The sequence below is a fragment of the Phocoena phocoena genome, chromosome 14 (genome assembly GCF_963924675.1).
Source record: "Phocoena phocoena chromosome 14, mPhoPho1.1, whole genome shotgun sequence".
NCBI classification, from domain to species: domain Eukaryota; kingdom Metazoa; phylum Chordata; class Mammalia; order Artiodactyla; family Phocoenidae; genus Phocoena; species Phocoena phocoena.
Genome location: NC_089232.1, coordinates 39,419,925 through 39,447,850, shown reverse-complemented (window position 1 = coordinate 39,447,850; position 27,926 = coordinate 39,419,925). Strand labels below are relative to the sequence as shown.

The 27,926-nt window shown below is 35.9% G+C and overlaps 1 protein-coding gene across 1 annotated transcript in view; it reads left to right on the top strand.

The window, feature by feature from the left end:
• PAPOLG (poly(A) polymerase gamma) overlaps positions 1 to 25,707 on the top strand; it is a 31,930-nt gene extending 6,223 nt beyond the window's left edge. Inside the window, exons 4-22 of the mRNA XM_065891553.1 lie at positions 2,377 to 2,458; positions 2,686 to 2,795; positions 4,003 to 4,056; positions 6,158 to 6,269; positions 8,968 to 9,057; positions 12,213 to 12,351; positions 12,986 to 13,058; positions 13,850 to 13,970; positions 14,313 to 14,397; positions 14,819 to 14,872; positions 17,957 to 18,076; positions 18,499 to 18,608; positions 20,520 to 20,641; positions 20,891 to 21,066; positions 21,482 to 21,570; positions 21,652 to 21,872; positions 23,068 to 23,133; positions 23,317 to 23,373; positions 25,195 to 25,707. Of these exons, the coding sequence (XP_065747625.1) occupies positions 2,377 to 2,458; positions 2,686 to 2,795; positions 4,003 to 4,056; positions 6,158 to 6,269; positions 8,968 to 9,057; positions 12,213 to 12,351; positions 12,986 to 13,058; positions 13,850 to 13,970; positions 14,313 to 14,397; positions 14,819 to 14,872; positions 17,957 to 18,076; positions 18,499 to 18,608; positions 20,520 to 20,641; positions 20,891 to 21,066; positions 21,482 to 21,570; positions 21,652 to 21,872; positions 23,068 to 23,133; positions 23,317 to 23,373; positions 25,195 to 25,293 (1,980 nt within the window). The 3' untranslated portion in view covers positions 25,294 to 25,707. The remainder of the gene's footprint in view (positions 1 to 2,376; positions 2,459 to 2,685; positions 2,796 to 4,002; positions 4,057 to 6,157; positions 6,270 to 8,967; positions 9,058 to 12,212; positions 12,352 to 12,985; positions 13,059 to 13,849; positions 13,971 to 14,312; positions 14,398 to 14,818; positions 14,873 to 17,956; positions 18,077 to 18,498; positions 18,609 to 20,519; positions 20,642 to 20,890; positions 21,067 to 21,481; positions 21,571 to 21,651; positions 21,873 to 23,067; positions 23,134 to 23,316; positions 23,374 to 25,194) is intronic.
• Positions 25,708 to 27,926: the final 2,219 nt, after the last annotated feature.

The following is a 27,926-nucleotide window of genomic DNA, read 5'->3' as shown; positions in this document are numbered from 1 at the left end:
GGGGAAATAGAAGTAGTAGACATAGTTCTCACCTTCAAGGAATTCAAATATAGTTGAAGAGATGGAACTAACATACACAGAATAAAAGAAGTCAATAAATGTAGTATAAAAGTGGTTAAAGATAATAACAGTAGAGGAGCACAGGGGGAAAAAGGAGCTTGTTACAAGATGGATAATCAAAGAAAGCTTCGTGAGGGAGGTGGAACTTGAAGTGACCTTTGGAAAATAGATGGTATTGAGATACCCAGAGAGGATGGCAAGCATTTGAGAGAAGGAAAATGGCAAATGCAATGGAAAGGAGACTAGGTTATGTAACATGTTGGCAGTTGGAGCTTCAGAAGGGAATATTAGGAGACAAGGCAAGAAAGATCCTTAAGAGCATACTGTGGAAGTCCTTGGGATCCAAGGATCAGTATCTGTAGAAGAATGCATTGGCAAGTTTTGAGCAGAAGAGTTATGTAATAGAGTTAATTTAAGAACACCAGCCAGTGAATTTTTAACAAAATGGAGTAAGAAAGACTAATGGCAAGAGGGTAACTTATGATACTGTTAAATAGCACAGAATGGGAGTGGGTGGGGAGGAAGTGACATGTGAGGGATATAACCTAAGAATTGGTAAGCCAGGAAGAATAATAATGACTTATAGGTATGCGCAGTAAGGAAAATAAGGAACAAAAATAGAGAAATCAGGAGGTATACCTGGTTTATCATAGGAAGAATTTTTTGCTAGGTTTCAGGCCTGTATACTGAAGTGGATCAGAAAGTCTGAGTGAAAATATCTGATGGGCAGTTAGAATTGGCTCTAGAGAGAGGTGAAAAGTAGCATTGTAATTCTGGTACAACCAAAAATATGTTAATTAAAGTTGTTAGATTAGGTCTCATAAGGAGATCATGTCAAGAATTACCCCACTTTCTTGCAGAAATATTACAGAGCTAGAATCAATAAGTTAAGCATATCTGTCACAAAAACTAAAGGGGAGATAGTATGATAACTGTAGAGAGCTGAAAGTGCATTAATTTGGTAGTTGCAAGTTCCTTGGTGACTATTAAGAGTGATGGAGCCAAATCAGGTAATTTGGGGGGACAGGTAGGGTCAAGTGATAAAAAATGTTTTTCTTAAGATAGAGATGTGTGCATGTATACTGGACACAAATTTGTCTTGTCTTTCCTCTGGGAATACCTTCATTACTTCAGCTGCAATCAAAAAAGCTCTGAAGTACTTTTACAAATGTCAGGTCACCAAACTTGACAAATGTAGTACATATCAGTAGCATTTAGGCAATTTTTAAAAATTGAGGTATAGTTTATTTACAATATTATATAAATTTCAGGTGTACAACATAGTGATTCTCAATTTTTAAAGGTTATGTACTCCACTTATAGTTATTATAAAATATTGGCTATATTCCCTGTGCTATACAGTGTATCCTCGTAGCTTATTTATTTTATACATAGTAGTTTGTACCTCTTAATTCCCTACCCCTATCATGTCCCTCTCCCTTTCCCTCTCCCCACTAGTGACCACTAGTTAGTTCTCTGTATTTGTGAGTCTGTTTCTTTTTTGTTATATTCACTAGTTTGTTTTATTTTTTAGATTCTACGTGTCAGTGATATCATACAGTGTTTGTCTTTCTCTGTCTGACTTATTTCACTAAGCATAATACCCTCGAAGTCCATCCATGTTGTTGCAAACGGCAAAATTTTATTCTTTTTTATGGCTAATATTCCATTCTGTATATATACCGCATCTTTATCCATTCATCTGTTGATGGACACTTAGTTTGCTTCCGTGTCTTGGCTATTGTAAATAATGCTGCTATGAACATTAGGGTGCATCTCTCTTTTCAAATTAATGTTTTCATTTTCTTTGGATATATACCCAGGAGTGTAATTGCTGGATCATGTGGTAGTTCTTTTTTTTTTTAATTATTTATTTATTATTTGGTTGTGCCGGGTCTTAGTTGCGGCAGGTGGGCTCCTTAGCTGTGGCTCAAAGGCTCCTTAATTGTGGCTTGCTGGCTCCTTAGTTGCGATGCATGGGCTCCTTAGTTGCGGCATGCAAACTCTTAGTTGCGGCATGCATGTGGAATCTAGTTCCCTGACCAGGGATCAAACCCAGGCCCCCTGCATTGGGAGTGTGGAGTCTTAACCACTGCACCACCAGGGAAGTCCCTGGTAGTTCTGTTTTTAGTGTTTTTTTAGGAACCTTACTACTGTTTTCTACAGTGGTTGCACCAATATACATTCCCACCAGTAGTCTACAAAGGTTCCCTTTTCTCCACATCCTTGTCAACATATATTAGAGCATTTAGACAATTTTAATGCTAAATAATTTGAACAATTGAATGCCTTAAAATTTTTTTTATTTTATTTTAGAATCTCCCACCTTCTGTTGTGGCTACTGTTGGTGGGAAAATTTTCACCTTTGGCTCCTATAGGCTTGGAGTACACACCAAAGGTAATTGCTTTTCTATGTTTTACTGATAAGAACTTTCAATAACAAACTTATTTGTTGTTCATAATTAGAAAATACAGAGGAAAAAATTCCCATTATCTCACTACTAGAGTACTATATTATTTCCTATACTCATCTTACATAGTTTCTTCTGTACTTATGTTTGTGTATACAAAAATGTAATACATATTCAATATGCTGTTCTTGATAATAAATACTTTGTTTTGCAGGAGCTGACATTGATGCACTTTGTGTTGCTCCAAGACATGTGGAGAGATCTGATTTTTTTCAGTCTTTTTTTGAAAAATTGAAACATCAAGATGGCATTAGAAACTTAAGAGTAAGTGTCCTCTCATATTTAATATTTTGAATTTGTTAACAGATAACTGCAAAAGCTAGGGCTTATGATGGTTGATGTATTTCTTAAGAAGTTGCTGTATCTTGTTAAAATAACAGTAATGACTAAAAACATGGGCTTTTTAGTTACACACACCTGTGTTGAATCTAGAATCTACCACATATTAGCTTGTGGATTTTGGTCAAGTTACCTATTCTCTCTGAGTCTCAGTTTCCTTAGCTATCAAATGAAGATCTAGTGATAACATTCTTATAAAGTTTTTTGGAGGATTGATGAGATAATTTACATAAATCATTTACTATAATATCTGATAAATGGTTGGTGCACAGCAAATGGCTCATTATGTATAAGGTTCAACTAGTAACTCTTTATGTGTGTATATCTAGCCATTCACTCAGCAAATAAAATTTCAGCACCAGTGATTCATCAGATACTGGCCTTAGTCCCACAAATACAAGAGCGAACAAGATAGTTTATGTGAGGGAGGGACTTGGGGGTACTAAACAAACAGGTAGTTTTAATGCAATCTCAAGTGCTTGGATAAGGCGAAGCTCAGAAGATTTGTGTTATTTGGGTGTCTGGGAATGGAGAAGGAGATTAAGAATTTGTTAGGTTGGGGAATTCCCTGGTGGTCCAGTGATTAGGATGCCAAGCTACCAGTGCAGGGGGCGAGGGTTTCATCCCTGGTCGGAGAACTAAGATCCACACATGGCAGTGGGGCCAAAAAATTTACAAAAAAGAAAAAAAAAATTGTTAGGTTGGGGGATTAAAGAAGGCTCAGAGAAACGTTTCTACTAAATCCAAATGATATAGATTTTTTTTGATAGATTAGTCATGGGATCTGATATTTTAATATCTAACACTCGTGCTTTTTGTAAATAATCAGTTTTCAGCTAAGTTCAACAAATAGTAAATACCCAGATGATAGCAGTTCTGCCTGCCAGTTTCTGATGAATATTTTTAGAAGGATAATATGTTAGGTAACTACTGTCATGGACATTTTGCGTATCTTAAACAACACAGTCACAAAGTAGAAGTGCTTGCTTAGGTAGAATGAGAAACTAAGAAAATTTTCAGTTTTCCTACTGAGTTAAAATAAAAATTGGGAGAAAAAGTATTCATGTTATTGGCATTTGGGAAGGATAAAGGATTACACCTTATTTGTTATAATTGTTTTCTTTTATTGTAGGCTGTAGAAGATGCCTTTGTGCCTGTTATAAAATTTGAATTTGATGGAATTGAAGTAAGTGTTAAATATTTTTCTGACTTTATAATTGAATTATTTAACCTATATGGGTTTGTTTGTTTGTTTTATAGTTTAAAAATCAGACTTACACAGGCACAAATTTTAAGGAATCAAATACTCTAGTCATGGTGAGTCCTTCCTCACCATGGAAAAGGAACCAGCCTCCATCCCTACCCCCAAGATGTTTATATACATCCTTCTCATTCCCATAATCTCCTAAAATAATTGTATTATTATAGTTTTAGTTGGAGCAGTATTCAGTGTTTATATTATTATGGTCTTATAAGTAATGTTCAAAACTGAGCACAAAACGTACTAGGTTACCATTCTTTGCTGTGTGTCTTTTGTTTTCTTGGGAGTTAATGTTTTGGGTTTTATTTGCTTGATGTTTATACTTTGACTAATTCAAATTCAGTCTCTCCTAGTTGTCTAAATCTCCGCTAAATAGATTTGGATTTCTCAGGTGTCCTGTCATTATCGTCTTGAAAAAATATCTCACTGATTCTTCTCACTTCTTCTAATCCACACTGATTGTTCTCCATGACTGATATACAGCTGTCATTCTGACACCTTTCTTCTCTCATCCTGGGATTTCCTTTTGCTTCTCTCTTGAGTTTTCTTCTTTCTTGACTTACTTTCATTTTAGTGGCACTCATCCACCAGCTTCCTGAAAAAGAGCACATATTTTTGAGATCTTGAATGTTTACAAATATCTTTATTTTGTTCTCACACCAAATTGATAGTTTGGCTAAGCATAGACTTCTAGGTGGGAAATAATGCTTCTCAGAATTTTGAAGGCCTTGCTTCATTGTCTTCTAGCTTCCACACTCTGTTGAGGAGTGTGAGGCCAATTTGGTTACTCATCGTTTTTATGTGACCTATTTTGCCTTTTTGGCCACTTGTGTGATTTTCTTCTTTTTTCCCTGGTCTTCATAGTTGTAAAATTTATGGTAATACACTTTGTTTTGGTATGTGTCTTTTCAACCAAATGTGCTAAGGCACTCAAGTAGTTCTTTCAGTTTGGAAATACCTGTCCTTCAGTTCTTGGAAATTGTATTGAATTCAATTGTGTTGCCCGCCTTTGTTTTCTGTCCTCTTTCTGGAACTCCTAACATTTGTATGTTGGACCCCCAGGACTGCCGTGTTTTTTTGGTTTTTTTTGTTTTACTTCCTTCCCACTTATAACTACATCTTCAAATTTTTGTTCTGCTTTTTTGGGGTTTTCTCATCTTCTAAATGTTCTCTTGTTTGCCATTTCTGCCATCATTTTTTTTTTAATTAATTTTTTTTTATTTATTTTTGCGGTACGCGGGCCTCTCACTGTGTGGCCTCTCCCGTTGCGGAGCACAGGCTCCGGACGCACAGACTCAGCGGCCATGGCTCACGGGCCCAGCCGCTCCGCGGCATGTGGGATCTTCCCGGACCGGGGCACGAACCCGTGTCCCCTGCATCGGCAGGCGGACTCTCAACCACTGCGCCACCAGGGAAGCCCTGCCATCATATTTTTAATTTCTAAGAATACTTTTTTATTCTCTAAATGTTCCTTTTTATTTAAGAACTTATTTACAGCCTCCTGTCCTTATTTCCCAGATATAATATGTTTTATCTCTGCTTCCTTAGATCTGCTGAGTCTGTTACCATTTGTCCATCTGCTTTCCAGATTTCATGGTTTTTACCATTGTCTCCTTCTGTTCTCTTTGACTTAGTGGGTTATGCCTTTAAAAACAAAATAAAACTAAAACAAAAAAACAAAACAAAATTTTGCTGGTATTTTAGTGGGGTTTCAAGAGGGAGTGAATAAATGTGTTGGATCTGCCATCTTTACCTAGAAATTCACTTACAAGGTTTTGATTTTTTTTTAATGATTGGCAAAATTAAAATGCTTTCTCTTAATTTGAAAATTATTCTCCCAAAACTTTGCAGTAATTTTCCAATGTGATATTACCTGCATAGGCCTTTGGAAGTTTTGGTAGAACTTCCCAAACTAATAATTAGAACTTTTTACATTTTTGAGGTGGGAAGGGGGAAGAATGGACTAAAAGGAGAAAAAGTAATATTTCTCTCTCTCTCTCTCTCTTTTTTTTTCATCTTTCCAAAGATTGATCTAGTCTTTGCAAGACTGTCAATACAAACCATATCAGATAATTTAGATCTAAGAGACGACTCTCGACTGAGAAGCCTTGATATAAGGTGTATTCGCAGCCTAAATGGTAAGCTTCTAAAGAGAAATCTCAGGTACCTACTTGAAAACAATTAGATGAATAGAGATCTTTTTGCAAAACTATTAATAGACGTTTTAAGAATTAGACAAACTCAGTTAAAAATGATGTAATTTTCTTTATACAAGTAATCTGATCACATTTAAGCATCTTAAAACACAAATTTACTTGAAATGTTTATGTTTATAGCAGTGGTCCTCAAACTTCCTGGTCTCAGGACCCTTTTATACTCTAAACATTTTTTGAGGACAACCCCCCCCCCAAGATCTTCTGTTTATGTGAGTTATATTTATCAATTTATCATATTAGAAATAAAAACTGAGAAATTTTTAAGGTGTTTAATTATTAGTTCATTTTAAAATAACAATAGTAAACCCATTATAAGTGAATATAAATATATTTTTGTGTGAGAATGACTTTTTTATTTTTTTGCATTTTTGCAACTCTTTAATATTTGACTTAATAGAACACAGCTAGATTCTCATATCTGCTTTTGCAGCCAATCTCTTGTAAAATTTTGTTTTGATTGAAGTATAGGAAGAAGTCTGGCCTCTTAAAGATATGTAATTGGAAAAGGAAGCATTTTCATAGCCTTTTCTGATAATTGTGGGTATTCTTTAATACTACACCAAAACTTGACTGATGACAATTTCCTTTTTTTTTTTTTTTTTTTAATAATCTTCTTTCTGGTGGAAGCCTCTTTTTATTTTTTATTTTTCTTTTAAAATTTTATTTATTTTTTGCTGTGTTGGGTCTTTATTGCTGCGCGTAGGCTTTTCTCTGGTTGTGGCGAGCGGGGGCTACTCTTCATTGCGGTACACGGGCTTCTCATTGCGGTGGCTTCTCTTGTTGCAGAGCACGGGCTCTAGGCGCATGGGCTTCAGTAGTTGTGGCACGTGGGTTCAGTAGTTGTGGCGCACAGGCTCAGTAGTTGTGGCGCACAGGCTTAGTTGCTCTGCGGCATGTGGGATCTTCCCGGACCAGGGCTCAAACCCATGTCCCCTGCATTGGCAGGTGGATTCTTAACCACTGGACCACCAGGGAGGCCCAATTTTTTCTTTTCAAGAGCTTTATTGAGGAGTAATTGCATACCATAAAATCCATCCTTTTTAGGTGTACAATTCAGTAGTCTTAGTATATTCACAGAGTTGTGCACCACAATCCGATTTTAGAACATTTTCGTCATTCTCAAACGATCCCTCATACCCATTTGCAATCATTCCTTTTTCTAACCTCCAATCCCAGGCAACCACTAATCTACTTTCTATCTCTATAGATTTGCCATTTCATACAATTGGGGTCATGTAATATGTGGTCTTTTGTGTCTGGCTTCTTTCACTTAGCATAATGTTTGTGCGGTTTATCCATGTTTGTAGCATATATCAGTAGTTGTTCCCTTTTTTGCTGAATAAAAGTGATCTTTTTAAAGTGTTAATTAGAATATCAAACCTAAAACTATATCAGTTAACTTTTTGTACTCTGTTGCATTAAAATCTATTGGTCTGTCTTATTCTTTGAATGGATCTTTTACCCATGCATGATTTTGTCCTATCATGCCTTAGTCATTTAGAAAATACTGGCTCACAAAGTTATTTGGATCATCTAAATGTTAACACACATTTCATTATAAAATAATTTTTTAAAAACTCACATTCATTAACGTCACCACCAATCTCATTAGAAAAGTCTAAGTCTTGGAAAGCTGTCAAGCTCACACTAGCAGATACCAGTTGTCCAAAATTCTAATTTTTACTTGAAACTTCAAGTTTTATTATTGGTAACAAATTTTGTCATTTGTTTTCCTAGAAGTGAGGAGCTCACTTTGTTCATTTTTTAGGAACTGTCTGCTAAATACCCAAGTATGAATAACTGTAGTTGTCTTGTCAATCATTCTTTCAAGTAAAACTGGTGTTCCTTGAAAAAAACAGATAGTTCAGCTTACCTTGAAAATGTTCAAACATCACACACGTTCCTTTCCTGTTTTCTAACTGCAAATTTGTGGTGAAGATAATATTGTCTACTATTTCAGTTTGTTGCCATGGCTTTGATTCACTGCTAAGATACCAGCAGTTTTACCCACCACTGGTTTGGCACCATGAGTGCAAATGTTAACACAGTGAAACAGGCAAAGAAAGCATTAATATTATAGAAATAGATTTGAACTAATAGATTCCCAGCAGTCCACTGACCACACTTTGTGAACCACTGGTTTATATTGGATTGGCCAAAAAGTTCATTCAGGTTTTTCCATAAGCTGCTATGGAAAAACCTAAATGAATTTTTTGGCCAACCCAATATTTTGTTTAACTTAATCATTGCATTTTGCTGTATTTCCAGAGTGCAACAGTAAATCACAGTATTTGTGGATAAGGTTTGCATTAAAGCAATAACAGTTTTATAAGTTGGAGGCATTTGATTAACAGTAAAGCCAAAGGTGGAAAAAAGCTAAAAAGATATTCAGACTCATTTCTTATTTTAATATTGGATTGTATAACCCATGTGCTTTTTAATTCTTTATAAGCAAAGTGATTTCTCTTATATAAGAGCTACATTTAAAGTACATAAAGAAATTAAACCTCATATTTTAGTATCTTTGATATTTTTAGCATTTGAGAGTCAAAGTTAGAAGGACATTTGAATTAACTGGAATTTGTTGCATAATGAAAAATGAATGCTTTATGTTTTTCAGGGTGTAGAGTTACTGATGAAATTTTGCATTTAGTGCCAAATAAAGAAACTTTCAGACTCACCCTAAGAGCAGTCAAACTATGGGCAAAACGTAAGTATCCCAAGTCTTTTATTTTACGTTTGCATTATAAAATTATAATTTTCAGTTGCTTATGGTAGAAGCACATATGGGAATTCCTGAACCTGTTGATACCTTGGGGGATTGAGGTGCAGTAAGCTTTGGAGAAGCTATTTCTTTTTCACGTGTGATGCTTACCAGTGCTCTGATGTGTGACTTTACCTTCTTCTCCCATGGGTGAAAACTAAAAGCCCCTGACTTTACATCTTGGGTTGCAGCCAGGGAGTCAGAATGAGTTAGAACTTGAAGAGTAAAACCCTTACTTGTGTTCGAGCTGTCTATGGACAGGACCATCTCATCATCTCTGTCTCCCCATTACCAGCAGAGAGGCTGGTGTATAGCAGGTGTTCAGTAAATGTATTAAATGAAGAACCTACTGTGATAGTTTTAACCTTTTGTTTTTACCTTCCAACACTCTTTTTATAAAGCCTTGAACTGTACTAATTTATATATATATAGGATGTGGTTCATAAAAGACCCAACCCTGAGCTGGCACAGCACATTTTGTATTATTTGTAACTGCATTTAAGCTGTGCTGCACTTCTGGCACCAGGTTTTACAATCTGAAACAGTGCTTTCCAATCAAACCTTCTGTGATGATGGAAGTATTTCATATCTGTGCTGTCCAATACAGTAACCATATGGCCGTTGAGCACTTGAAATGTTCACCTGAGGAAGTGAACTTAAATTTTATTTAATTTTAATTAAATTTAAAATTAAAAAATATCTAAAAGAAGTGAAAACATAGGTCCTCACAAAAACTTTTACATAGATGTTCATAGCATTATTAATAATGTCAAAGTGGAAACGACCGCAAAATGTGGTATATTCATAATGTGGAATATTATATGGCAGTTAAAAGGAGTGAAATATTGATACATGTTACAACATAGATGAACATTGAAACCATTATGTTAAGTGAAAGAAGCCAGTCTGCATATTGTATAATTCCATTTATGTGAAATGTTCAGAGTAGGCATATCTATAGAGGTAGAAAGTGGATTTAGTGGTTGCCCAGGTCTGGGAAGACTTGGGGGAAATAAGAGGTGTGTGACTGTTAAAGTTTTCTTTTTGGGGTGATGAAAATGTTCCAGAGTTGATTAAAGTAATGATTGCACAACTCTGTGAATAGAATAAAAAAACCCATTGAATTTTATACTTAATTGATGAATCTTATGGTATGTGAATGATAGCTCAATAAAGCTCAATAAAGTTACCAAAAAAATACTATATATAGGCACATGTAACTTGTGGCTACCATATAGGACAGTACACATCTAAAAAGACCTTAAGCAAGTAGAATTTGTCCTTGGGCTCAATTATATTTTGTAGTCAGGGTAAAGTAATCTGCAGTAAAGGGGCATCATGAACAATTTGTTTTTCCTTATAGATTAAATACCATGTTTTGTCAATTATTAGATGCATGTTTTTCACATTTAACATAACTGAAATGATATTTTGTATTTTTTTCTCTTAATGGGACATAAAATCATCTATATTATATAATAACTGAGGACATCTTAGTTTTGATGAAATATGGTAATGCTTTATAGATTGCTGTAAGAAACATTCAAAAAAAAGAAACAATCATTCAAGAAAATGAGTAATATCAATGGTGTATTGTACTTTATGGAGAGATATACAAATTTTTGCACAATACTGAAGTCAGTCCCCAACTTTACAGTTGAATTTTTAAATGCCCAACAACATGATTAGGGTAGTCCCCCCTTATCTGCCATTTTGCTTTCTGCAGTTTCAATTACCTGCAGTCAACTGCAGTCTGAAAATATTAAATGGAAAATTTCAGAAATAAACAATTCATAAATTTTAAATTGCATGCTGTTCTGAGTAGTGTGATGAAATCTCTTGCTGTCCTGCCTGGGACAGAGATGGTATTGCAGTACTTGTGTTCAAGTAACCCTTATTTAACTTGTTAATGGGCCCAAAGTGCAAGAGTAGTGATGCTTGGCAACTTGGATTTGCCAAAGAGAAGCCTGTAAAGTGCTTCCTTTAAGTGAAAAGGTGAAAATTATCAACTTAAGGAAGGAAAAAAACCATAGGTCGAGGTTGCTAAGATTTACATAAGAACGAATCTTCTATCATGAAATTGTAAAGGAAGAAAAAGAAATACGTGCTAGTCTTGCTGTCTCACCTCTGTGAAACTGCGTAAGTTATGGCCATGGGACTTCCCTGGTGGTGCAGTGGTCAAGAATCTGCCTGCCAGTGCAGGGGACACGGGTTCAAGCCCTGATCCAGGAAGATCCCACATGCCACAGAGCAAGCCCATGTGCCACAACTACTGAGCCTGCGTGCCACAACTACTGAAGCCCATGCGCCTAGAGCCCATGCTCCGCAACAAGAGAAGCCACCGCGATGAGAAGCATGCACCGCAACAAAGAGTAGCCCCCACTCACTGCAACTAGAGAAAGCCCCAAAGACCCAACACGGCCAAAAATAAATAAATAAATAAATTTTTAAAACGTTATAACCACAGTGATAAGTACTCAGTTAAGATGGAAAGGGCATTAAATGTGTACAATAAGATATTTTGAGACAAAAAGAGGCCATATTCACATAACTTTTATTATAGTACATTGTTATAATTGTTCTATTTTAATAATTGTTGTTAATTTCTTACTGTGCCTAATTTATAAATTAAACTTTATCATAAATATCAGTACCATCCCATGTTTCAGGCATCCACTGGAGGTCTTGGAACGTTTCCTCCACAGATAAGGGGGAACTAGTGTACTGTTGAAAAGTTTTTCTTCCCTACTTGTGGACCCTCTGAATATCTTTCCTCCTCCCTTTCATTTCTCTCTGAACCACAGATATTGAAAGGTGGGAAATTCCAATGTCATATCAGTAGAGCCCAGTTGGACAGTCAGAACTGAGGCAGGGAACTGAGATGTCTGTATTGGAGGGCAAAGTAGGGGGTAAGATGAGCAGCTTAGGGTTTATTGATAAGAATGTGAGCCTAACATGAAGGTCTCTGTGTTGATTTTAATGTTTCTGTAAGGGAGAAAAGTTCTAAGCAAATCTTAGGAGGGAAGTTATACTGTTCCCTACACTTGAATGTCATGGATAGTAGGTCCTAACAATAATTAACAACTGTATTAATTTTCTAGGACGTGGTATTTATTCCAACATGTTGGGATTCCTTGGTGGTGTCTCCTGGGCAATGCTAGTTGCAAGAACTTGCCAATTATATCCAAATGCAGCAGCTTCCACTTTAGTTCATAAGTTCTTCTTAGTTTTTTCCAAGTGGTAAGTATTCATATGCATATTTTCACTACTTACTAACCTCTGCCTATATGTAAATTTGTTTGCAAATTTAAGAGCTATGCTTACACCTTTTGTCATCTTACATTCCTTTTTTAAGTTAAATTTAAAAACGTCAAAATTGAGGTAATGATGGGACCCCAGATGGTGCTTTCTTCTAGGGGGACTGTGAATGTGGGCCTTTAGCTTATGAGAGTAGTCTTTGCTAATTACTAACTATATAGAGGTTAAGATCTCCTCATATATAAACTAAAGATGATAACTATAGCTGCTTCACACAATTTATTAGGAGTATTCTCAGTAAGTGTTAGCTGTTGCTGTTATTAAATTATCAGAGTTAAGTCCATGAAAGCAAATGAGAAGGAAAGAAAAAATTCAGGTTTAAATTAGTTACAGCTAATGGGCAAAGTAGTATTTGCCCTTTCAGAGAACACTGCTTTAAAATAAGCAGCTTTTTCCTTTGTATACTCCCTTCCTTTGTCAGTTTCTTTTTTTTTTCAATACCAAATATCCAAAACATTTGCTGTGTGAAAGTTGGAGCAGCATCTAATGATTTTAACATTTCATATAGTTCCTGAAATGAGGTCTTATGTGAGTTTATTTGCTTATTTCATGTTAGGGAATGGCCAAATCCTGTGCTGCTAAAGCAACCGGAAGAAAGCAATTTGAACTTGCCAGTTTGGGATCCTCGGGTATGTGACTTATTACAGCATTTCATTAAAACCTTTTAGGAATAGGATGATTCTGTAAAGTGAAATCTAGTTAAGGATAATTCCTCTTGTTCCTGTTCATCTTCCTTCTGTGTAACTATAGTCCTTTCCCTCCCTCTACTGTGTTTTTTCGGTGCAGATGATTTGTATCTCCAATTCCCATCCAAATGTTATGTCATTAAAAATCACCCATATAAGACTTGAGTGGGTATATCAACCAAGATGTTATAATCTATTGTTAAAAACTGTCTTACAAGTAATTAGTTACTAATAATAAAGTACTGAAGTATATAAAGGATGTACTTTGCAGTACAGTTTAAAGCAGATTCATGGATCCAAGATAGCATAACTCTCACTCACCTTGCATTTTAATGTGCTTTTAAAGTGAGTACTCATTCCTCTGAGTAACCAAGGGGAAGTCATCTGTTGAATAGGTGCAGAAAGAGGATGGAGAACCATTGGACCAGATAATGCTTTTTGCACTTATGATATTATATTTCCTTGGTTCTAAAAGACCACTGTTTATAAGCTGCATCATCCATTTAACAGCTTTTTGGGGGAGAAATAAACTTCTGCAGAGTTTTCTTTAACTTTGATTACCAGACACATCTGACTTCAGAAATAACTGAAGTTGGGGAGGGGAAATGTACGTCTTAGAACTGAGGAGATGTAGTATTAAATTTATATTTCATATTCTTCAGACTTTTGGGGAAATGAAGTGAGGACAACTGAAATAGGAGAATAGATCAATTATTCTGCTTCTAATTTCACAGGTAAATCCATCAGATAGGTATCATCTCATGCCCATAATCACCCCTGCCTACCCACAACAGAATTCTACGTATAATGTGTCCACATCAACTCGAACAGTAATGGTAGAAGAATTTAAACAAGGTAAACCTGTCAGCCCTATTACTCTTTACATGTTCCCGCGAGTTTTTGATTGACAACAGTTTTATTCTCTATTGCAGTTATGCCTATTATTTCCAAAAGTTCTTTCAAATGTGTATTTTTAAGTACTTGGTTTTGCAAAATATATGATAATATGAAGGCCAAAAATAGAGCCACCCCAGTCTGGTTGAAATTGACTTTTATGTTCTAAGAAAGAGTGTAATAAATCTACACTTTTTTTTACTCAGGGATTTGGTGGGGTTAGAACTTTGGGGGTAGGGTCACACAGGAGCTGATAATACGATGGTCAGTTTTCAAAATCACTGTCTGTCTCTCTTTCTTTAGGTCTCGCAGTCACAGATGAGATTCTTCAAGGGAAATCAGATTGGTCCAAACTCCTTGAGCCACCAAATTTTTTCCAAAAGTATAGGTATTTGAAATTTTGCATTTTGTATGTGTGTATTTAAGGAAGAAGAATGTTAAACTTATAAAGTTAATACACAATAGGTGACGTCACTTATATTTTAAGTGAGGTAAAGAATAGGTTAGCAGAAACCCTAGGTGATGAGAAAGTCTCTATATTCTAGTAGTGTCTAACCCAGTATTTGTGGGTTTTGGGGTTTAGTGAATTGTTTTTAATTAGAAGGTCTAGAATTAATTTTGTGAAAATCAGAGCATGTTTTAATTTTCATAAATGTGTGCCTGTATTAGCTGTTTTGTTCATTGGGAGGGAGAAGGAGTAATAAAGAAAGAGTAAAGAGTAAAAAAGAAAAAGTAATAATGGAAAGTCAGACCTTAACAATGTTCCTCTGGCTTTTTTCCCCCTGATTATTGCTGAAAATTCTTCACAGACATTATATAGTATTGACTGCAAGTGCATCAACAGAAGAAAATCATCTAGAATGGTAAGACATTTCAAGTTCTCTATGTACTGTGTGATGATAACATATTTATAGGGTGCTTTATCATTTCTAAAACACTTTCTCTATTTTCAAAATTATTAAATCTTATTGATGACTGTTGTACTTGACCATGAAGCATCAGTGTTTAAGAAATGCCATCAAATTAATGTTTCAGAATTGGAAGTGACATGAGATAAGAATATATGTACAGATTTTTGCCTTTTGTCACTTCTCAGAGTCAGATTTAAGCAAAATTTTGAGGCAGTTTGAATGATTCTGATACCTAGCCTATTACCATATATATATATATATATATATATATACACACACACACACACCCCTAGACTATATATACACATATATGTATTTTGAAGTATAGTTGATTTACAGTATTAATTTCAAGTGTACAGCATAATGATTCATTATTTTTGCAAATTGTACCCCATTAAAAGTTATTACAAGATAATGGCTTTAATTCCCTGTGCTCTACAACATATCCTTGTTGCTTATCTATTTTATACATAGTTAAATCTGTTAATCCCATACTACTAATTCGTCCCTCCTCTTTTCCCTCTCCCCTTTGGTAACCACTTGTTTGTTTTCTGTTATCTGTGGGTTTGTTTCTGTTTTGCTTATACATTCATTTGTATTATTTTTCAGATTCCACATATAAGTGATATAATACAGTATTTGTCTTTCTCTGTCTGACTTATTTCACTAAGCATAGTATTCTCCAGGTCCATCCACATTACTGCAAATGTCAGAATTTCATTCTTTTTACAGCTAAGTAGTATTCCATTTTGCACATACACCACAACTTTATACATTCACCTGTTGATGGGCACTTCAGTTGCTTCCATGTCTTGGCTATTATAAACAGTGCTGCTATGAACATTGGGGTGCGCATATCTTTTTGAATTAGTGTTTTCATTTTTTCCGGATATATACCCAGGGGCGGAATTACTGGATCATATGGTAGTTCTGTTTTTAGTTTTTTAAGGAACCTCCATACTATTTTCCATAGTGGCTGTGCCCATTTACATTCCCCCCAACAGTGCACAAGGATTCCCTTTTTTCCACATCTTCCCCAACATTTGTTATTTGTGTACTTTTTGATGACAGCCATTCTGATAGGTATGAGGTGACATCTCGTTGTTTTGATTTGCATTTCCCTGATGATTAGTGACTTTAAGCATCTTTTCATATGCCTGTTAGCCATCTGTATGTCTTCTTTTGAAAAATGTCTGTTCAGGTCTTCTGCCCATTTTTTGATTGATTTGTTTTTTTTGATATTGAGTTGTATGAGCCCATATATTCTTTTAATTTAGGAGATGGTGGTGGCATGAAAGGTTTCAGAATCTTAAGCTTCTGTCAACGGATAGGAGATATTTTTGGTCAAGGACTAGTACATTCTTTCTGGAGCATCTGAACTGATTCCTTCTGCCTCCAGTGTATTGACTTCACTAGCTCCATCAGGCAGAAACTGTTAGACCACCAAAGATGGTTGTGCTTTCCTCAGTTCTGCTTTTTGGGAAAGGAAAACATATTACTGTCCTGTTTTTGCTTCAAGGGTTTAATGCTTATTTCATTGACAATTAAAGAGACCTTGGGAATTCCCTGGTGATCCAGTGGTTAGGACTTCATGCTTTCACTGCCAAGGGCACAGGTTCAAATCCCTGGTCGGCCAAAATGAATGAATGAATGAATGAACGAATGAAAAAACAAACAAGAAAAAAAAAATTTAAAGAGACCCTGAAAAGAATCCTTTCACTAAAACATTTTATTTGTCTAGATTAGGGGTCAAAAAACTATGGTATAGTGCAAATCCAGTCTGCTACTTATTTTTATAAATAAAGTTTTATTGGAACACAGTCACACTCATTCATTTATGTATTGTCTATGGCTGCTTTCCTGCTGCATGGCAGAGTTGAATAGTTGTGACAGAAACATATGGCCCACAAAGCCTAAAATATTTACTCTGGCCCTTTACTGAAAAAGTTTGCCAACATCTCATTTAGATAACACAGAGGAGTAACTAAGTGTTTTGTATATCTGCTGTTGAAGAACACATAATTATAATGTGTAAGCTTTTTCAAGCGTTTGAAAATGTGAAAATGTTCTTGTAGTTATTCTTTGTAATTCATAAAATCATTAATAAATTAATAAAATAAGTGACAGTAGTCACATTTAAGTGAGGTAGAAAGTAAAGTTGCAGGTATCTGATGAAGTTTTTTTTTTTAATAAATTTATTTTATTTTTTATTTATTTTTGGCTGCGTTGGGTCTTCATTGCTCTGCACGGGCTTTCTCTAGTTGCGGCAAGTGGGGGCTACTCTTCATTGCGGTGCGCAGGCTTCTCATTGTGGTGGCTTCTTTTGTTGCAGAGTACAGGCTCTAGGCGCACTTGCTTCAGTAGTTGCAGCACACGGGCTCAGTAGTTGCGGCTCGCGGGCTCTGGAGCACAGGCTCAGTAGTTGTGGTGTGTGGGCTTAGTTGCTCCACGGCATGTGGGATCTTCCCGGACCAGGGATCGAACCAATGTCCCCTGCATTGGCAGGCAGGTTCTTAACCACTGTGCCACCAGGGAAGTCCCTGATGAAACTTTCTATATTTTAGTAGTATCTGATCTGATTTTAGTGAATTCTTTTTAAAATTTAATATCTAGTATCAATTTTGTAAAGATTAGAGCATGTTTATTTCATGAATTAAGTGCTAGTTATTAGCTCTTTTTGTTAACATTATTTAAATATATGTTAGCCTTAGGGTTTAGGCATAAGATTTGAAAGTAGAAAAAGATTTAGAACCAGGTTAACGAACAGTTTTTGTTCATGCTCCAATCATGACTATTTTATGGTCTTTTAGATCAGGAATGCATTAAATAGATCAGTTCTTCTTGAAAAAGAAAGGGGAGGAAACAAATTCACTAAGTAACTTCTCATTTACTTGAATGGTATTTTAAACAGTCCCTAAAATATTGGACTGAATTTTTTTAATGAACCCTGTAAAGCATCATAGCTACTGTGCTGTTTGGTTTACTTGGATGTAGCTTCCACATTTAATATGGAAAAATCTTGTCACTTTATTTTAGGGTTGGATTAGTAGAATCTAAAATACGTGTACTTGTTGGAAATTTGGAACGGAATGAATTTATTACTCTTGCCCATGTAAATCCCCAATCATTCCCAGGAAATAAGGAACATCATAAAGAGTAAGTTAATTATTTTTTAATATCATATTTTTAAAATAATGGTATCCGAAATATGCATGGTTTAAGATCAGTTGTGAGATGCTATTTAACAGGCATCGATGGAGGATAATACATTGTATACTTGATCACGCGTTGTCATGCATTAAAACTAAGTACATGCTATGTTGGTAGCCCACAAACCCCAACAAAAAACTCCATCACAATATTTGGAGCATCTTTAAATATATATTTAGTGAGTCATTTTCGAAGCATTTAATCCTCTTGTATAATAACACGGGATAAGTTAACAGTGTTCTTGGTGTCAGTTTTAAGAATTTGGCCAAACCATTGACATTTGTATTTATGCTTCCATAGACCAAGTTTTAATTACCAAATAGCATCTGTAAAATTGTAAAAATTAATGGAAATTTTTTATTTTATAGCAACAATTACGTATCAATGTGGTTCCTTGGAATAATTTTTCGGAGAGTAGAAAATGCAGAAAGTGTTAATATAGACTTGACATATGATATACAGTCATTTACTGATACAGGTAAGACTTTGTAATCATGGAGCTGTGGTGCTCAACCTTGGCAGTAACGCAGTATCCCCTGCCTAGGATCTGGCTGGCTATATTTTTTAAAGTTGTGCAATTGGTTAAATGAAGATGGAACATCTATATCATGAAAATTAATTCTGCTGTTAAAAAAGTAAAGGCATGATGAAGCGACTTCCAAGACCTGTTTGTGGGCGGGGGGTGGGGGGTTGCAGACCAGTGTAAAGAAAGAATATATGTATGTTTGCTTAAAAATACATAGACTATCTCTGGGGGGATATATAGTTTTTTTAAAAAAGAAACTGTCAGAACTGGTTGCTTTTAGGTCAAGGAACCAGATGTGTCTAGTGGACAGAAGTGAGGCAACTTCACTGTATACTCTTGAACCCTTTTGAGTTTTTGTTGTTGTTGTCATTGTTGTTTTAAATACTTATTTAATTTATTTGGCTGTGCCAGGTCTTAGTTGCAGCACGTGGGATCTTTGTTGCCGCATGCGGGATCTTTAGTTGCAGCATGCATGTGGGATCTAGTTCCCTGACCAGGGATCGAACCCAGGCCCCCTGCATTGGCAGTGTGGAGTCTTAACTGCTCAACCACCAGGGAAATCCCCCCTTTGAGTTTTGTGCCATGTAAATGTATTAACTGTTTTAAAACAAAAAGAAGACTAAAGAAAGTCTATAGGTGATTCTTAGTGTGCACAGCCAGTGTTTGTAATCACAGTCATAAAGGCGACTTGCTTTTTACTTTTTTTACATGAAATAAATATCATTCAGTACAAGCTTGCTGAATATGTTTCAGAATCAGTGAAAAGGGTCTTTCACATCTAGCTCCCTAAGAATATCTCCCTGGAATATCTTAATATATCTGTTATAAATTTGGAGTTGTCTTAATAATCTGGAATAGTGTACATTCATACTATTAATATTCTTGGTTAGCTCATCTGAGTTTTCTAAATTCTTTTGAATTAGCACTCACATTTATCATGAAAATCCAGGTTCCTGTGCATCACCTAGAACCACTGAATCACATGCTCTGGGAGTGGAGCCAGGAGTCTGCACACTGAACAAGCACTCCTGGTGATTCTTTTATAAGCAATCTGGAATGAAAACAGATATAAATTTTTCCATTCTAATTTGGACTCATTTTTCCAAAATGAGGGGGTTGGGAAGCTCTGTTTATTATAGATTTATAAAATGTTCTTCTTCAGATAGAGATACTGAGGCCCCAAGAGATTAAATAATTTACATTTCACAGTAGGTACTGTGCAAAAAAAACCTCCCATCCCTGTCTTGAAGCTTATAATCTAATTTGGTATTCACAATTAACATACATTAAATAATTTATATGGTAGTTAATAAAAATGATTTTCTTATAAGCAGTGAAAAGCACTAGACTGGGGACCTAGGGCTACGTGTTCCAATTTTGGCAAGGCATTCAAGGCTGTTGAGCCTCATTTACCCACCTGTATAATAAGGATGTACTTTTAGATGGTTTCTCATGTCTAACATTCTGTGGTTGGTGTAGAAAAAGAAGCTTCATGGAGGAGGAGAGCTTGAATTGCATCTTGGATATTTGGTATTAGGATTAGCTCAGACTTGGGCAAATAATTATGAGAAGACATTGCCTTTGGGGAAAATAGCAGAAAACAAGATTTGGAAAAAGCTTTTCCATACATTTATTTTGTTAGATTTGATTATGGGGAAGTCTTAGAAGTTGGACATGAGAAAACTAGTCAGTACTTGAATAGGGTTGTGACATTGTGAAAATGTTTTGGAAGTATTTGTTCTGTAAGAGGAATGTGTGTTTGTGTAGTGATGTGGAGATATTAAAGGTATGTATTTCAGAAAAAGAAAACAGCCCTTGGTTCAGAAGGAAGTTCCCCATTTTAACATACTGACTCTGTTACAGTGTACAGACAGGCAAACAATATAAACATGCTAAAGGAGGGAATGAAAATTGAAGCAACTCATGTTAAAAAAAAACAACTTCATCACTACCTTCCCGCAGAGATACTTCAGAAGAAGAAAAAGGTGAGTTTGTACTTGTAACTCTCCAATCTGAGTGGAACTCAGACGAATGATCCTGGGACCAAATTTGCATTTTTATAACGCCCAAACCTATTGAGAAGAAAGAGGGAAAGTACAGACAGTTCAATCTAGGACTAAAATCTTACCTTCATTAATCACCAAAGATAATTTGTTTTATATGTACTTCAGAATTGAAACCAGTCATTTTTCTCATTTACTTTTTGAAATCCTAAAAGCTTTCCCCTCTTTCAGCAGAGTCTTTCTGATGTCAGTCGAAGTTCAAGTGGACCTCAATCCAAAAGATCATCTCTGGATAGCAATTGTTTGGATAGCTCCAGAGACACTGATAATGGAACACCTTTTAATTCCCCAGTGTCTACAAACAAGCCTTCCAAGCCTGATATTCCTCCTTCAGCAGAGACAGAAAGGTCTGTATTTCAAAATTTTCCTCTCAGTCTTCAGTTTATTTGAGGATAATGTAAACTTTTCTATACCTTTGCTAAATACTTTTTTTTTTAACTGTAAAAAGATTTTATTTTGCCAATTAGTAGTCAGTTTCTTATTTAGAATTATTTGACAATTTGTGGTAATCCTCTGGGGCATGGTATAGGTTTATGAGTATGTGGGAGTAGATAAGTACACAGAAATGCGCAGGTTTTCCTTTAATTTTTTCTGTTAATTCTCTCCCTGGGTCCTCTTCCTTTCCCTACCCTTTTCTCTTCCTTCAGTGAAATGTTAAAGTTAGGAGTACTTGAAAGAAATTATCTTAAATGTTAAAATAAGAGTGTTTTAAATACATACTATTTAAATCATTTAATGATGATATTTAAACACTTTTAACAGGAATAATGCTGAGTCTGCTGCTGTAGTTGTGGAAAAGCCACTGACTGTCCCGCCAGCTCAAGGGCTGTCTATTCCCGTCATTGGTGCAAGTAGGTATCTACGCTTTTTTTTAGTAACGATACTACTACATTTGTATTTAATTACTGAAATCTTTCTTTTTTCCTTTTCAGAAGTTGACTCTGCAGTAAAAGCTGTATCACCTCCAGCTGTGTGTACCATTCCTACAGTAGTAGGACGAAATGTCATTCCTAGAATCACAACACCCCACAACCCTGCCCAGGGGCAGCCACATCTAAATGGAATGTCAAATATAACTAAGAATGTTACCCCCAAAAGATCCCACTCCCCATCCATAGATGGGTCTTCTAAGAGGTTGAAAGACATAGAAAAGGTAAAATTACAACTTCAGTGGTGATTCAGTAGTTGATTTTTTTCAAAGTAAACTTAAAATAGTGCTGAAGAAACTCAAATTCTTCAGTTATCTTAGTGTTCCATTAGGATTTGACTGTTTAAAAAGAGTATTTACCTAAACCCTAATAGGATAATACTAATTGTTCATCTTAAATTCAAATTACTGGGCTTCCCTGGTGGTGCAGTGGTTAAGAATCCACCTGCCAATGCAGGGGACACGGGTTCGAGCCCTGGTCCGGGAAGATCCCACATGCTGTGGAGCATCTAAACCCATGGGCCACAACTACTAAGCCTGCGCTCTAGAGTCTGTGAGCCACAACTACTGAGCCCGTGTGCCACAACTACTGAAGCCCGTGCACCTAGAGCCCATGCTGTGCAACAAGAGAAGCCACAGCAATAAGCCTGTCCACCACAAAGAAGAGTAGCCCTCACTCGCCACAAGTAGAGAAAAGCTTGCGTGCAACAATGAAGACCCAATGCAGCCAAAAATAAAAATTAATTATTTAAAAATTCAAATGACTAATGTGTCTAAAAATTTGAATGATCTTCGTTTCTCCTTGACTTACATAAAGGCATTATTGGTAACTAAATAATCATGTTTATTGTGTTATAATGTTGGTCTCCTCTGCTTCCAGTAGGTGGTGGTAAAACTGTTTTATTCATTATCATCTGGATAGATTAAACAAAAAGATAAAACTTTAGAAATTAAGGGTGGCAATTGAATTGTCTAATTTAAATTCTCTTCCCTCATCAAACCATGTTCGTAATAGGTTTTTTTGTTTGTTTATTTTGTTTTGTTTTTGGCTGTGTTGGGTCTTTGTTTCTGTTCAAGGGCTTTCTCTAGTTGCGGCGAGTGGGGGGCCACTCTTCATCGCGGCGCGCGGGCCTCTCACTGTCGCGGCCTCTCTTGCTGCGGAGCACCGGCTCCAGATGCGCAGGCTCAGTAGTTGTGGCTCACGGGCCCAGTTGCTCCGCGGCATGTGGGATCCTCCCGGACCAGGGCTTGAACCCGTGTCCCCTGCATTGGCAGGCAGACTCCCAGCCACTGCACCACCAGAGAAGCCTGTGTAATAGTTTTGATGTTAGCCTGGTCACTAATTAGTTTCTCAGTTTATATAGATTTATGTGGTTTTTATAGGTAATAATAGCAACTCATTTTAATGTTTATATTTTAGTTTATTCGACTTGAATCAACGTTTAAGGAATCACGTGCTGCTGAAGACAGAAAAAGAAAATCAGTGGTAAGTATATCAATAGTGTGCTTCAAAATATTTACTTTTAAAGAGCCATGTATCAGGAAGAGTACTATATTCAAAAGTAGATCAGATTATATCTGTCAACTCTTGGTTATGTTTTATTTCATGTAGAAATAGCATTTGCATATAGGAAGGAAAGTTTTCACTTGTATGTAATTCTGTTTTTAGGATGCCATTGGAGGAGAATGTATGCCTATTCCAACTATTGATACATCACGCAAAAAGGTAATAGATAGTCTTATTTGTAATAAAATACACAGTTAAAAATTCATAGGTAATCTGCAGGTACAAAAAGCTTACTAAGAAGAGCCTAGCATGGGGTGAGGAAAAGAGTAGTAAGATTTTGTCCCTGTCCTCAAAGACCAGCAGTATAGTTGGAAGTTGGGTTGGAAATAGCAAACAAAGTGTATGATCCTAAATGTATGTACCTCAAAAGTCTAGAAAAGAGGGAGTCGTTTAAGACTTCACGATTTATGCAGGTTATGTTCAACCTTTGTTTTCATTTATTTTTAAAGAAGCAGTTTAGTGCTCAGCACAATAATTTCTTACCAACACCTGATAGTCTTTCGTTGTACACCACCGCTTGCTGACACAGTTTAGGTTTGATAGTTGGGGACCATAGTCACTAATGTTTTGGAGGAACCAAATATACTGGTATACAGAGTAAGTACCTTTAAAACATGAGCTAAAGAGCCCCTAAATCTCAATTTAAAAATTTATTTTCAAAGGATTACCATTTAAGCTAATAATATTATAGGTGCTCAAAAAAATCAGCCTTGTGTAAATCAGAAGAAGCCCTTCTTTGAGAGGTTACAGTAAACAAAATGGCTTATTTTTCACCCCCCATTAAATAATAAAGTGTTTCTCATCACAGTCAACTGTCACCCTGCCAGGTTCCCCAGGATGTATTGGCAATTCTAAAGCAAAATAGAAAATGTCCTCATACTTTCTATTAGTTGTAGAATTTGTAAAATTTCTTTTAACATAAGAGTGGGTTATAAAAAGTAGAGGTGTATAATTATATTATGTATGGTAATGGAAAAAAAATTGAGATGATATTAAAGTGTGAAATGACATGTCTGGGTTTTGCTTTAAAAGATTTAAAGTATAAAGGGTAAGGGGCATAAACCAAACAAATGTGGCAAAATTTTAATAATGTCTGAGTCTTCTTTGTGGCATCTGAGTCTTCATTGGTGGCATTTAAGTCTTCATTGTCCTTCCTATTCTCTACTTCTATGCACGTCTGAAATTTTTCATGTCTTTTTTTTGAATGGATGTGTGTATGATATAATTTGTTTAGCCAAGGTAACATGCGAGGAGAATTAAGGTAACATGCGAGGAGAATTAATTCTTGCAGTCATCTCTTGACAAGAAGCTGATAAGCTGTTTCTGTCAGACAACTATCTGTTATTTTAGGCTTCTTTGTTTCTCAGTCTTAGACTTTGCCTTCATTATATAATAATCTTTAGTGTCTTCAAAAGCCATCATATAGATGTCCCTGAATTTTACCATCACTGAAGTTACCTACCCTGATACAAAGTTGGTTTTCCTAAAAACTTAATTATCTCACAAGTTGGGTTATTCTTCTGCATGAATGCATTACAGAAACTAATTGAAGGCTATAACTGGATATCAAGTTTTCCTCTGTATCACACACTCATTTTTTCACCTTGCACCCCAAGAATTTCCTGTTTAAGTGACCATGCTCTTCAGCTGTTTCTCTTTAACATTGCCTGAGTCTGAGGAGGACTTTGTTCTTTATGCATTTCTCAGTCTAGAAGTGGCAATTGATTAAACAAAGTCCTCTTTCCTATTCATACAGTCCTCCCATTTCTACCCTTTCTCCTATCCCTCTGCTTTTCACCTGTTTAAAAAAAAGTCCCCAAAACAAGGGGACTTGAACATAGGGAAAAAATATTCAACACATACTTGAGTGTTTAGGAACTTAAAGCATTTGGAAAAAAACTCAGAGTTTTGTGACTGATTTACTCGTTGGACCTTTATAATGTGTATTTGTTTTTCCTACATTGTATTTCTTTCTAACAGAGACTGCCCAGTAAAGAACTACCAGATTCATCATCTCCAGTTCCAGCAAATAACATCCGTGTCATCAAAAATTCCATTCGACTGACCCTAAATCGGTAAAAGCAGTGCCTCCTTACTTAAGTGAATATGCAATCATTTAGTGGCATAGATGCAGCCACTCTTTTTAAGATAGAGGTGGCTGTCATACATAAAATAAGGTGAAAGTTACAGTCATCGGCCTAACAACCTTGAAGTGGTTTTTTGAACTCTCACACTTTGACCTGCAGATGCTGTAGCATTCTCTCATTGATTGCTACATACAGTTCTCTGAGGATCACCTGCTATCAAATTATCATCTACAATATTATGGCTTTGCGTTGGAGGTTTTACTGCCTTAACTTTCGATGCTTGTTTCTCTGTTGTGGGAACCAGTTCTTGGCTCTCTGGACACTGATAAAACAAGTCCTGAACACCGCCCCCCTCTTTTTTTTAAGTCTTATGTTGTAATCATTGTATAGAACTAAAAAAGTTGAAAACAAAAAAACAAAACAAAAAATGTAATTTTCCAAATGTTAATAACACATTTACTTTATCATTGAAGCCACTTTGTGAAACCTGAGATAAATGAATGTGAGGTATCTTCTCTGCTTTCCTCATTTGTGTAGATGTACTTATTGTCTGTTCTGTTGATTTAAATTATTTTTTCTCAGATTGGCACACGGAATATTTAAATTTTTATTGTGCCTTTCTATCCAAATGTTGCATAGTTACCAGGGAGGATTAGTCCAGTGATTACATAAGAGTTGGGCACCATAAATTCTCTATATTTTGCCTCCCATGGAGGCCTTTGAAATGCATCTTTATGAAGAATCAAAATATGACCAGGATACTGAAAGTCAGTATATGAACGGTGAAATTGTTACATATCCTATCTCATGCCATTTCTTGTTAGTTGACTGGTATTTTTTACTGAGGAGCAACTCATTCCGGCATCAACAGTAAGATGCCTTTAAGTATGGCAAACTTGTATTTTTGAAATGTACGATTAACTTGGCATGATACTTCCTGACCATTACTTACCGCCACAACTTCAAACAGTTCCTTTGTGGACTAGGCATGCAGAAATGAGCAGTGGATTTTATTGAAACCTAAAGGCATTTTTGAATGACATTGTTACCAACCATTAATTGGCTCAGGACCTTTGTAATTTTTATTTAAATATATGAGTTGTCTTTTTTTACACTGCTTTTTTCAGTGCATTTCTTAATATTTTTTAAGTTTCATGAACGCATGCTCCATTTATTAAAATCCATAACCATGTAATTCTTCTTGTAATATGTTGATTCAGTGTTTTGTAAATGAAGTCGTATGTATTTTCAGAGTATTTTTGTATGTACTGTAAGATACCATCTTTTCAAAGAGAAAACTTTAAAACCTTTACTGTCTCTCTTTAGTCTAATTTTTTAAATATGGATTATGCTTGAATTACTCTTAAAACGAAAATGTATAGATTACACAGCCAGGAATGTTGGTATATATTACCTTCTTCAGCTTTCACTCACCATTTAGTAGGTCCAGTAGGAAAAACACAAAATGGTACATTTGAATAGTGCAGGGAAAATCCTTGGTTATATAGTTTATAGGACTCATGGGATGCCGTTTAGCTAGTGGAGTAATAGTCCATTTTCTCTTGCAAGCCCTTTACCATTGAGTTGAAATACTTGAATTCTGATTGTCAGAGAGCAGGATCCTTCTTTTCCCACTCCTGTTCCTGACCCCTACATCTCTGAAATGGAAATTCTAGTGTTTAACTTTTACGAAGAAAGACTTCTTGGAAGTAAAGAAGAGCAAGGGGAAAACAACGGTTGTTCCATTATTCACTTTTTATATAGCAAAAGACGAGAATGAAATCCCATAACCAAGTTGTAGCTTCCTTGGCAAAGCTGTTCTCTTAGTTGACCCTTTTTCTTTATTCAAGTATTTTGAGATTTGTTCTATAAATACTCTGTTTGAGCAAAAGAGAATGATTATGCAAGGACTGAATAACTGTCACCTGACTTAAAACATTGATTGATTGAAAACTTCTTTAATAAGGGCTTTAAGAATTCCCCATACATGCATCCATGTGTACCCTATTATATAAACCGATTCCTTGGAGTAACTAGCGGAGTTTGTCTTTAATAAGAAAGCAACAGGCCTAACCTTTGTACTGTAGTATAGTCATTCCTCTTGTTTTAATGGTCCATTTGACATGGGGTTAAGACATAGCCAAGAGTTTAACGTTAGACTTCTCAAAGATAGCATTCTTCAACCTGTTTGGTAACTGGGGAGTTGATGAGGTGCTTTTGAGATAGCGGGTTTGGTCAGAAATGAAGTGTTTTCTATCCTGAACAGTAGGTAGAACATTGAGTAGGTAGAACATCAAGTTGACCCTTGAACAACACAGATTTGAACTACATGGGTCCAGTTATATGTGGATTTTTTTCAATAAATATAGTACTTGTATTTTCATTTCACAGAACTTTAATTATAGGGGAAGGTTTGATTGAGATCACAATATGTGGAATCGAAAGAACTAGGGTTTGAGTCCTGATTCGATCCAGACTGTTTCAGCTTCCTGCCCTTGGGTGAGTCATGTATCAATTCCTTAGTTTTTGAAGCAGAGGTAGCAGTACAGGTGTTTTCAACTGGGGTGAGTGGGTTGGTGCCCCTAACTCCTGCATTGTTCAAGGGTCAACTGTACATTTTGTTAC